General features: G+C 37.6%; 1 protein-coding gene across 1 annotated transcript in view; it reads left to right on the top strand.

The window, feature by feature from the left end:
• The window catches only part of ror1 (receptor tyrosine kinase-like orphan receptor 1), a 122,557-nt gene that overhangs the window by 79,656 nt on the left and 29,482 nt on the right, over positions 1–13,419 (top strand). Inside the window, exon 2 of the mRNA XM_026922851.3 lies at positions 11,031–11,102. Coding sequence (XP_026778652.3) covers positions 11,031–11,102 — 72 coding nt within the window. The remainder of the gene's footprint in view (positions 1–11,030; positions 11,103–13,419) is intronic.

Here is a 13,419-nt window from a genome sequence, read left to right as displayed (position 1 = left end):
CAACAGTGCTGTGGTATAACTTTTAAATGGGTTGGCTACATACATCTCCTTTGAGGAGATCATGATATGGCTGGTGGATTTATAACATGCACTGAAAAAAATATTGGAGTGAGATTTACTCAAAAACATGGTAACAATTTCCACACATAAAGTCATTAAGTAAGGTTTACATGCCACCAAGGATTATGTTCATAAAAAATTTAAGTAAATTTAACTAGCAATTTGTATTAAATTGAGTTAAATTGCACAAATAAAACAAGTAAATTGAACTTGTGTTCCTTTAAGAAAATTGTACTTATTGATTTCATGGAAAAATACTAAATGAACTACACAAATCTCAACACTATAATAAGTATGCATGATCTAAAATTTATCATTACTGCTTAATGGCCACTAACACCATAAACAGTTCCAACCAGAAGTAGCACTCCAACAGGGTAATTGTAATTCCATCAGCCTTCATAAACACTGAACTGTCAGATCCCAAGATGAAGACTTATCTGACTTGCGCGCGCGCGCGCACACACACACACACACACACACACACACACACACACACAAAAACCATGCACCTAACTGAAACACAAAGAAGATGAGCCAAGAAAACTTTACCAAAATACTTGATCTTTGAAAGCATTTTATGATACAATAGCATAAGGCCTTATATTCAACACAAAACAACAAATATTGAAAACAGCCCGTTCATAACGCTCAAAATGAAATCAGTTTAAAGTTCTACAAATGCATATGCAAGTCCAGTTCAAAAACCACGCCCCCACTTTAGTATGCAATCAGCTGAAGTAAAATAATTACTTCTTTTTTTCTAGGATAGTGAGCACTTGCAAAATAATATTAAATTTAACCCAGAAAATAAGTAAACTTATACATTTTGGGTTTTAACCTCATATTTACATGAATTAGTTTAGTACAGTACTTAAAAGGATTAAATAATTCTAATAATTTTCTTTTTTGGTATAAAAATCACAGATTTTTTTTTTTCTCCATATTGGTTATACCACTGAATCATTTTTTTCGGTATATGGAGAGCCCCATTGTTCACACTATGCAGCAGAGGCTTTAGTAATACGTGTTTGGGTGGATCAAGGAAGAACCTGACAGGTGTGAGCCAGATGCAGTATGGGTAAATGACTTCAAGGCTCCAGTGATTGACAGGTCTAAAAAAGTGGTATTAGCACTTAATCAGTTTTCTAATGCTTGGGCTATTTTCCGCAATCATGCAAGCAGAAGACAGTCTCCAGCAGTAAACGTTGCAAGATGCGTCAGGATCGATGTCTTACTGTCCTCGTTTATTCATTCAGTTCCATTACTTCTGCTTTTGCAATGGTCCATTGAAGTATTTAGATAATTCTGATCACATGAGGGGATTGGTTTGGAACAAATCCCTGGCCAAATCTTGGCATTTAAACTGTAGTGATGTTTAAAATTCCATTGTGTTAACCTGAGCTTCTCCGATCCCATCTGTCCCGGATCTCCTCCTCGGTATTGCTGTCATCATATGGTGAGCGTGTGCATGCAGCACTTGAGCTCTGGCGGTGCAGTTACAGATACAAATGGTGCGTGAATTTCACTCTGCATTCCCGCATGATCCTGCTGCAACCAGAGATGCTTGGACACAGGGCCACACGAGTCCGGGGGTCATTAAATAGTAAATCAATATGGTGTTTGTGACGTGCTACAGGTCTGAACAAACAGTGCTCTCAGTTTCTGGAATTAAACTGAAACGTAAATGAAGTATTTCTGCTTTGATGTTACTTGCAAGGTTCTAAAGAAAGGATAATCTTTCCAATTCTTCTTGCCTACAGTGTATGCCAATTCTAACACCCATCAGCCTGCAGGCAGTGACTTTTATTTTAGTCACGGTTTAGCATGTAACAGACACATTGCTGTTATTTTAACTTTCCCAGTACATATAAAATTCAAATATGACATGGGCACCCGATACCAAATCAGGCGCATCGAAGCGGACATTCATGCCTCACGTCTCCACAGTATGAGTTTAAAGATAGTTCAGCAATTACGTTTAAGTCTTAATATTTTGAGGCTCAATATTCCACAAAATCTTATGCAGTAACAACTGTAAAATGGAAAGTGTGGCATCATAATAAACATTGGAATAAGTCTACCTCAGTAGATATAGTCGAGTGCAAAAGTTTGCACATCCCAGAATGTCATCCCAGCACTTACTGAAAGCATCTAACAGGAGCAAAGAAAACCCACTGAACTGAAGCAGAGCTGCTGCTAATGTTATGAGCAATGCGCCAAAAGACTCAAAGCACCCTCAGGCTAGCGCTGCATCATTAGCATTAACTCCCAGCCGGAGAGGCCAACAGTGGGCCTGGCTGCTGTCTGTGTTAAACTGGCTAAACGAGCAGACTGGCCTCCAGCTGCACTGGAGCCTTTCTTCTGCTCACTTGTTTGTTGTGCTAATAGCAGAGGTCCACGTATTGCACTCTCCAAGTCCAAAGCACTCGCCCGGGTTCATTGCCCAGTCTCAAGGCTGTCTCCACCCGTCCTAGACAAGCCAACCCATGTCCCTGGAGCATGGACAGACTTATCCTGTTACTGCCAGCTTCCTGAGACAGGACGGAGGATGGTGGAGGATTTTGGGGTGGATTGACTCCTGTTGCCCATGCTGCACTTTCTGACATTCCCACTGTTGCTTTTCCTATTGAACGTCCTGCGATAGCTTAGATGAGCTCCTTCTTCTATCCAAGGCAAACAGCCATTATTCCCAACCTTCTCACATTTCCCTTGAGAAGGTGAGATGCATGGAGTGCATGATTCCATTCTTCTTTTTTCTGTATTGTTTTCCCTGGGAGCGTAGAAGCAAGGGAGCCAAAACAAACCTTCAGTGTTTAAGCTGGGATTTGATCCCATCTCCAAACAAATGAGTTTACTAGCAGCATCAGTCCCTCCCTTGTTCACAGTTACCGCATGTGTTACTTGATTACTCGCTTATGATTTTATTTAATCAATCATAATTTAATTATAGATATCATCTTCAATAGCTTGAACGTAAACACAGTTACTACCTGTAGAATATACTGTGAAAAAGCCATATGATATCAGTTATTTCACGTTTTACTCTGCAAATAATTTTTCTAGTTATTTCACACTCTAAAAGTGACTATTTTTGCTATTGACTATTTAACCCAGCATGTTGGGTTGACAGAAATCTGGTTCATATTTAGTAGAATGTTGAATTACTTTTAGCTCATATGTGAATTACTATGATTTTCATGTTTCCTTACAGTAATACCTGCACAAATGTAACAAGCCTAGATATGGTTAGGCAAGTAGGTACACAAATACTTTAAATAAATCGGTTTTAAATCCATTTTAAGGGAAATAAAAAGACTTTAGAAATGTATTTTACATAAAGCAGTCTATAACAGTCATTTTAATCATTACAGGATAAAGCAAGAAAGTTAATGCTAGGTTAGGGAATGTTTTTTTAGCTTTTAAAATGACTTTGAAGGAACAACTGTACGTAAACAGAAACCTTGAAACAGAAATGTTCCCCAGCTCATCTTGCAAGTGCAGTACAGTCGGCAAGGGGTAAGTTGTCTGAATGAAAGCATGTTTTCCTATAGTCATCTTTTGTTATTTCCTTAAACATCCTCACTAAAAGCACAAAGTCCACTTGGACTGTGAGGTAAACCTGAGATACAGCAGTCTAATCAGTCCATTGGAAGATGAATTGGTGGTATTTGGAGACCTTCTGCCTAGATTAATGGTCTCATAACTATCCTTCCCCATTGTTGATGGAAATATCTTAAGGCACAGTGCAGTTCAATTTTCTGTTCATAATACACTGCAATTTATTGCATTCTCCCACAAATATTATAGCAAAAGAAAGAGCCAACTTATTATAGTTTTATAGGACTTATATCAATAATAAGAACCACACAAAGAACTATCATTTCTGAGTTATGAAACAAATCATGCGATCATATTAGTCATGACTATATACTCAGATTGAAAATGTGGTTTTATTTGTTTTACCCACATGCACACTAAACCAGATCTGTGGCGCCGCCCCAAGTTCATGCCCTGTGCGCTAAAAGTGGTATTTTACAGTTTGTTTCAATTAAATCTGAGGAGTGATGTGCTTTAATGTAAGTCCATGCAATTCTGAGAACAAAATGAGCTGAAAGGATAAATGTATCATCTCTCCTCAAGATGGATTTGATGCTGTTGTTCATAATGAACTGGAAGACAATGAGTACTTACAAGCAGATATTGTGTAACTCACATTTGTGTTTACTTTGGTTTATAAAAAAAAATGTTCAGAGTAGTCATAATTTCCCCATTCCCGTCCCCAATTATTTTTTGACATCTCTGGTGTTATACACTGCCTTCTTCAGAAGAGGTTTGGAACCAGAGGGTCATGACAAAACTTGGCTTTGTTTTGGCTCTTTTTAAACTTCTAAAGCTTTTTTTTCCTGTTATTTTGGAGTGCTGTCACAGGGTACACCCACAATTCACTCACTTTCAGTAATTGTTTTATCCTGGTCAGGGTTGCGGTGGATCCAGAGCATATCCCAGAAATGCTGGTTGTATGGCGGGAATACAGCCTGGATGGGACTCCAGTCCATTACAGGACACAATACACACAACTCACGCACACCTAGGGGTCCGCCTACTGGCATGTTTTTGGGAGGTGGGAGGAAACCGGAGAACCCAGAGGAAACCCATAAGAGCACCAGGAGAACATGTACTGAATCTCACCCAGACAGTAACCCAAGCTCAGGATCGAACCAGGGACCCTAGACCTATGAGGTGGCACCGCTACCCACTGAACCACTGTGGTGATACCAGATGGTATTATAAATCATTACAGTGTACAACTGTAGAAGAGTAGCAAACTGTATTAAATATGTTGAAAGGAAATTCATTTTTAACTTCTTAGAAGTCTGATTTTGTAGATAAATTGAAAGCAGAGATACTGTATTTACCTTTTGCACTTAACTATGACATCATGTTCTGGATGTGGGGATGGATGTGGTGATCGAGTTTCAGAGGTTTCAGTAGATTGCACCCAAACAGCTGTGTACAGATCCAGGATAGCGTCTGTGACTTTGTGGTTTTTAAGCCATCGTTCACAAATGGGCATCAGACATTAGATTGTAATCACAAAATTGCCCTGCAATTATCCAGATATTTCTTGATTTTCTAATGGCTGATTAAATAGCAGATGTGGCCTAAGTGGGGTAAAAATTCTTTTCATCTGTGGATATTGCATTGACCCATATAACCTAGTATTTGAGTTAACCCTCTCTCTCTCTCTCTCTCTCATGCTTTCTCCATGCTGGCTCACAGTAAGGCAGCTAGTTTAATTGTTGTGGGATATCTGGCGTCTGTTTATTCATAGTGGGTAGTAGGGGTGGGCAATATATATCAAAAGTATCATATCACAACAATTAAATACGTCACAATACACGATATGTAACTTGATATATGTGTGGTGACCTGGAAAAGCCCTTGACATGGTCACATTTTGCCGTTCTCTACTATATATAGTTTTGAAAATGACAGACTACACTGAACTGAAATATGTTTCTCTTTTGCATGTATCTCAGTCAGAAGTGAATTATAAGTTTACAGTAGGAAATGAATTCTCACTTGACTGAGGTAAAAGTCACTCATGGCATTTAAACGCAAACATGATTGTCATTTCATCACTCATATTTACATCAGTGTGGAAATAATTATTGATTATTTCGGTGAGTTCTGTTCTGTTAGCTAAATTTCTTGTTATTATTGTGTTTTTCTTAGGGCAATTAAACATTTAAAAATTTTGGTCTGCTGTCATCTATACAGTGTATTTAAGCGCTCTTCTCTGTTTTGGTGATGATGTGACATAGGAGCATCGCAAATATTTCGACAGCCGAAATTTGATCACAAACTGAAATTATTAGGCTTATGTCTGTTTAACAATGGCATATAATTATCCACAAACTTGATCAAATCATGAAAGCTAGCAAGGTTTTAGACATCTTTGGGCAGACTTGAGACCTGATTTTACTGCTGTTTGTTAAACTGGCTCCTTACCCAGCGTGATCTTTGCAGGAAGCCAAGGTTAGAAACTAACAAATAAAACCATTGCTACATTGTTAAAGCCTTAAAGTATTGTTTCTGGCAGAAAACAAAAAACCCCAGCTTTTGTTGGTTAATGGTAAAGGTGAAATGTTCAGCAAAAATTATACTGGAACAATAAAACTATAAGTAACAGTGGAGTTGGTCAGTGTTATAAGGGTACTGCATACAATGGCACAGTTTATCACAATATTGATATTATATTGTTCGTCATATGTCCCAACCCTAATGGGAAGTCATATTGAAGAATTTTATACATTCATTTATATTTTCATAATACATTAAAAAAAGGCCAGTCTGTTCAACTGAAATTAAAAAAGAAAGTTAAAATGTTGGACAGACAGACAGAAAGAACGACAGAGAGGACAAGCAAAAAAAAGTGAAGGTGTTTTTAAAGTGTTAAATGGTCCCTGAACAACTTGAATTCCCAGCACTGAGGAAGATCAAAGAAGGATTACAGAAGTATTTTTCTAAGCAGAGTGTGCCATGGAATCGCTTGGCACAAAGTAATGAAATATGATAGGAAACGCACTACATTAATGTGCTTTGTGTACTGTTATAGCTCAGTAGCTGTAGAGAGCTTTACACCACCTGTTCCTCACACAGCTGCAAGCCAGTTCTACAGTGAATTGTGTGTGTGTGTGTCACACTTCAGTGTAATCAGTGGCATTAACAGGTGTGGGTATATAGTAGCAGCTCATTACAAGCCTGTAAAAGCAGCCATGTTTAACGGCAAATTAGCACCCAATTAACACAGTGCCACTTCTGTGTTCTTTCTGCAGTGTGTCTCTAACACACACACTCCATGTCTATCTACACACTTCTCTACACAGCTGGCTGTAGATGTATCAAACCTAGATAAATAAGGTGAAATGTTTTTTAATCTGTCTCTCTCACAACACAACATGCTGTTTTACAGAATTATATACCAAGAGTCAAATGTGTTAACATGGAAAAAAAGCACTTTTATATTTATGCTGTGACAGATGTGGATGCATAACAGCAGATCATTTAAAAACACTGCTTTTAATGGCTAACTAACACCTAATTAACATTACCACATGCCCTCTGTGTACGTACACATTTGTCTAAGCTGTGAGACCTGCATATGACAAAAAGTTGCTCTGTGCATCTTAAAGCAGGAAATGATTAATATGCTTTAATGTTATTTATACATTGCATAATGACATTACATAAATTCTCAAATCTGATTGAAGTTGTTTATTAATTTCTATAAGAGTAGTAGTTCCAGCTTCAAGGCAAATCATAGGTTTATTTTAATGCACTCATTCTAACATGTTATTGTTTCCATAGTAACAACTTACACAGGGACACTTCACGTAAACTGATTTTAAAATCATATCATTCTTGATGTGGCAATGTTTTCTGTGAGAAGACATTTATTAGCATTTTTGGGAGGCGTCTCCAGTGTGAGGGCCTTCATACAGTCAGAGATAAAGCTGTAATTTATACTTTTTTCCAACATCAGAAATGACAATCAAAAAAATTGCATTTTCTGATTTCTCTATAACATGTCAAGCTGTCTTATTAAGTTCAAGAGAGAAAAGAGAGTCTGGTGAGGGAACAGCAAAATTCTGCAAAATTAAAAGTAACTATAAATGAATAAAAAGCACAACATGGCATTCTTTGATAAGGGGCTATAAGGGGATAAGGGGAACTGGATGTGCTTCATATATCATATATCATGATCATAGGCACTGATCATTGATTATTTTCCTATAACAGCTTGCCCCTTCATGTTTTGTTCCACTGAATCACTATATTCCACTCTTATTGTCTATTTGTCTCCTAACTGTTTATGGAGGGAAAAAAAATAAATCTTCTATATGGAGAAATAAAGTTCTAAAGTACAAACACTGGAATTCAGAATACTATCCAAAAATCAAAGTAAAAGTGCAAATTCATCATTGTGGCCTATTTTTAAGGATTTTTGGCAGTGTTATCAAAGCCAGATAAGTAGACTGAGTTCTTGGAGCTTAGATTTTGTAACACAAATCCTAGGTGTTGTTTAATACAGTTAGTCAGAAATATCAGCTATGGCACTCGAATTAGGTGGAGACTATTTAAGTGCTTTCCGATTTATACAATGACTGTTATAATAAATTCTATTAAGAGATGCCAGTGCATTGTAGCAGCTAATAAAGAAAAAAAACTCAGCCCTGTGTTCCTACCACATGTTGTGTGTGTGTGTGCACGTACATTTCTCTTAAGCTGTGTGAAATGCATATGGATCAACACAAGACATTATTATGTATGAATATTGTATGCCATAATTTCCTACTTTTATGTTGTCTCTTAAATGTTCAAGTACATACTAATTGAGAAATAAAGTTCAAAATTGTCAATTTATTTCTAAAGAAAAAAGTGACAATAAAAGCACTTTATTAAAATTTTTCTTTTTTTTTTTTTCCATTTTGAAAACCCTCTTGTTCTTTGACCTTAATCAAAGCCAGACAAATGTGCTGAGTTCTTGGCATGTACCTCTATAAAAAAGTAAGGTGCAGTTTGACAGGATTAGACAGACTAAGGTTATTTTTGTTGTAGTGAATGAGTATTCTTTGAATAATAAAAAAAAAATCCACAACCATGTTTCATCAGTTACCTTTGGCAGGGATTTCCTTTCCACAGCCCTAATAATATTTAAATAGGATTCCTGTTGCATTAAATTGTTGGATATTGCATTACCTTTACACATATGTTCTGTATATTCAGCATGCCAAATCTGCAGAACTGACCATCACGTGTGTAATTATATAAGGGCAAGAAAAAAGGAGATGAGTGCTATGCACTTTTTTAATTATTTTAACATATGTGAGAATTAAAACTGTGCGTTCACAGTGTGTGTTCTGTCATTTATGTACAGTACTCGTATTCGTAATGACTCTGGTCAGGTTAGACAAGAGCAGGTCATTTGTGTCAGTCTGATTTTGAGCGAGGTGTGTGCGCTTGCTATGGGCTGTCTACTTCGGTTAAGATTTTGATGAGATAATGTTTAAGGTTGGAAGGGAGGAGGAAACTCGCTTTGCCCTTAAGATCTGCTCTGGTTCTGTCAGTTCAGAGCCGATTTATTTGGCACACTGGTCACAGCAGCTCTGTGTGTGTGTGTGTGTGTGTGTGTGTGTGTGTGTGTGTGTGTGTGTGTGTGTGTGTGTGAGAGAGAGAGAGAGAGAGCCATTAGCACTGCTCCAGTTTACATATGCACGTACACGCACACACTCCCCTGCTGTAGGTTCACTTCTGTGTTTGCATGTCAGTAGTATTACTTTCCTTGACACCCCCCTTATTTTAGCTTGTTCAGGGATCAAACTTTAAAAAAAAAAAAAAAAAAAAGTTCCACATTTCCATTACCTAATCATATGTGGGAATTTCCTTAGGAATAATAACAGTGGAGGGTTTTACAAGATTTTTGCCAAGTCAGGTCAAATCCTTCAGCATCTGTACACAACACATGAATATCATCATAGACAATGCTATAGATTGCGTGCTAAAGACAGCAAATAAATATTTGATTGCCTTTAGTTTTTTTAATATTCAGCTTCTCAAAGAATTCATACCATTTAAAATTTTTTTTAATATAACAGTGTTTTCACTAATTAACACTACCTCACTAATTCAACCATTTTCCCGCCTATGGTATCTTTTTAATAATCCCTTTCTTTATTTTAACAGCATTCTTGTAAATAGTGGTAACTTTTCCTAAGCCCTGAGTCATGGCATAACCATGTCATAAACGTGCCATGGGAAATCACAGTGATATAAAATGTCCAGTAATAGTAATGATAGCGGTCATAACGTTTACTAGCTTAACCACTTATGTCTCATGCTAATGTGTGCTCTAGAGTGTGCTCATGTTTTATGACAAATTTTATGAGATGTACTTCATTAAAACTGCCATAAAATATTCAGCAGCCACCAAAAATACTAGTTTCTGATTGTTTCACTTCATAAAACATGTTGTTGTCCTTGTCGTGATGACTAGCTTAATGTTTTATAGCATAACAACTTAAATCACATGCTAATTTTTTTGCTAAGTCTGCTCTAGTGAATGTGTTTCATTACCTACATATTCTGTGGCAATATTAGAAAGTATGTTCTGTTTATAATGTACCGTAATATGTTATAAAACATATGCTAACAGTAGTACACTTAGCTTAAAACACATGCTAGTTTTTTGCTACCATGAATACACGTTAGCAGTTGCTGACCCATTTATATTAGATGATACATATATCATATGTCATATGACAGCTTTCAAGTAAAGTGTTGTGTAAATAACTTAATGTCATGACAGTTAACTAATAGCACCCATTACAACACTGGTTCTTCATTTGGTGCTGGAAAGGAGCCAGTACTGCTGGCTGAGAACCGTTTTTTCCATTGGGAAAGTGGGTTGCAGTTCCAGGTTAGGCACCAAAGTTTCAGTGCATGTATTTCGTTGACTGACACAGAACAGACACACGCTAGAGACATGAATTCCACTCCAGCATGCACCTCTGTTCTGTACAGCTCGGCTCTCTGCGTCCAGCAAAGACCCACTCATTGTTTATTGTCTTCGGCGGCTAAAGTGATGAAAGTTTCCCTGCTATGAGTGAAAAGAATCCTTTGTAAGCACAGCATCACTAATTCCAGACCTGTCAGCGCTTGCTGATATTGTGCCGTTACACTGTAATGAAATCTCTTCTGTACAGTAACAAGTCTGTAATCATCTTGTATTAGAGGTTGTTTTATCCATGCTCTATAGGACATGAATGGAGTGCTGATAAAGACCTGCCTTTCACTGAAAGTTCTGAGAAACTGCATGTTTGGACCTCGCATAGTTGTGTTTAGGCCGGTACAACTCCAAAATGCTGATTAGAAATTGAAGTGCTTCTTTTTTTTTTTCTGCACAGGAGCAGAAGCTCCCTCTGAGCCGAACGTGGTGACTGCCTCCAGCTGGAATGTTTCCAGTGAAGCACAGAAAGGTGAGTATGTCTGCCATGCTGTATTTGCTTGGATTGTGACTCCACCCATTGGTGTGGGCCTGAGGGATCGGAGGATGTTTTGTCTGCAGACTAAACTCTGTTTTGATCATTAAAGAAGACAGCATTCATACCTGCAGCATGTCAGCTAAATTATGAAGGAGACTTATTGTGTGACGACATCACCTTGCTTCCTGCTGTGTGCATGTGTGTGTGCACTTGTGTGTGCGCGTGTACATGTGTGCGCGTGTTTTGGTATTCTCCGTTGTTTTAATCAAAATCTGGACCATTTCTTAGCCTTGCAGAGGAAAATGATTCAACATTTTTTTCCTGTTAGTCTCTTTAAATCCTTTTCGTGCCCTCCACTTTGCTTTATTTTTTGACATAGAGTCAGCTCTGTTCAAATAAATGAAGAAAATGTGCTCTTTAAACTATTCTGTTGGCTTAATTACTCTGGAAACCTGGCAGCTTAAAAGAATTTCAAGGCTTTTCATAAGGTTACTTACATCAGATTTCTTCCCTTCATCCAAGTTTTGAACTATTATCTACCAATGCTATGGTGCAGGCATGTCAACCACTTCTGTTGAAGGGAAATGTTCTGGTAGTGATATACCAAAAGTTCTTGCTCAATACCTCAGAACAGAACACACAAGGACAAAAATCCCAGTTTTTTTTTTTTTTTTTTAACCACTCCATATATTAGTGGAGAAGTGTTGGTAAAATTGATCGAATAGTGTTACCGCCTCACAGCTCCAGGGTCCACAGTTTGATCCTGAGCTCAGGTTATTATGTGGAGTTTCTAAGCATTTTCTCCCCATGTTGGTGTGGGTTTCCTCTGCATTCTCTGGTTTCCTCCCACCTTCCCAGAACACACCAAAGGGTGGATTTGTGACTCCAAATGTGATGGTTGCATCCAGTGTTCCCAGGATAGGATCCGGATCCACTGCGACCATGACCAAGTGGTTACTGAAGATTAATGAACCAATGGCAAAACTGATGTAGTGTGAAACTGACGTGCAGAAATGATTCACATGTGTGGTGAAGATAATGAAGAGGACGGATAATTGCCTAATAACTCTCTTGCCGTGGGTTCAAGGTTGCTGTATTGGATGTATCGTTTTCAGTCCACAGTGCAGTTGTGAAACACCTCTGAAATGTGACAAAACACAACTAACAGCCAATCGTCTTTTTTGGCTCAGGATTATTAAAATAGTCCAATTGCAATCCCACCTTACCTGGCAACCCTGAATAAGTGAGAAGAGCCAAGGAAACCAAAGGAGCCAAGTGTCATTATGATGAAAGCAATGTTGAGCAATGTTACATTCTGAAACATTGATGTGTTTAATATTAAAGGGAATAAGTGTAACCTTTTCATACAGAATTTCTTAAATTTCTATCTGCATATTAGCTGTCTGAAAAAACAGAAAGATGCTTTTGGCTTAAATTTTTGAAGATTGATATTTTGCTGAATCCCTACCTAGTATCTGGTACCTATCTTGTTCTTGACCAGGACAGTGCAAGATATTGAGCTACGAAAACTTTGACTCAAATACGTATTTGCTGTTCTTTTTAACATCCAGACCTTCATAACAGTTTACACAGCTGTCCAAATATCTCATGACCAAGACCTGCAGGTTGTCTGCTCTTTACTCACGCACAACATGCGTGCCAATACCCCTACACACTTGATGTTGAATTAGCAGGATGGCTCTGAACACAGCAGGAACATGTGTAGAAATGTGTACTGGAGAAGCATTGTCTGGAAGAGGTCTCTGTTTACTTGGTCTAGCTATTCATAGAAGATCTATAGGTTTTAAAGCAAACAGCAAACCTTAAATACCGCATTATTCCAAACAATATAATGCTATAAAGACCCATGAACATTAATAGAGCTGGTTTAAACGGTGCTTTATCCTCTGAACACGAGGCTCAGCCACAGACCATCGGGCAGATATAAAACTTTACATTGAGTGGTGTCTAGTTGCTACATGCATTTTATTTGGACAAAGAGACTATAAAGGCGGGTCTGGGAAAGTAATTTAAATAGCAACCTCAGTAGTTTAGGTATTATTAGGTATATGTTGTGATATTTTACACCATTTCCTCACTTCTTGTTAGCTGTGATTTTTGCCTTAAAGATTCTTGGCATGCTTTAAATTACCACAGTTTTTGTTGTAGTAGTGGATAGTGTGTTCAAAAAAAGGATATCATGATATACATGGGGAAGTAGAAATTCAGACAGTTATTTAATATACTTCCAGTGCATATATTCACTTCAGATTTACACACATAATGTTTTTTGAGTTTGTATGTATAAATA

This window comes from Pangasianodon hypophthalmus, chromosome 2, assembly GCF_027358585.1.
Source record: "Pangasianodon hypophthalmus isolate fPanHyp1 chromosome 2, fPanHyp1.pri, whole genome shotgun sequence".
Classification (NCBI taxonomy): Eukaryota; Metazoa; Chordata; class Actinopteri; order Siluriformes; family Pangasiidae; genus Pangasianodon; species Pangasianodon hypophthalmus.
Note: the sequence above shows the minus strand (reverse complement) of the source record. Positions and strands in the feature narration are given on the sequence as shown.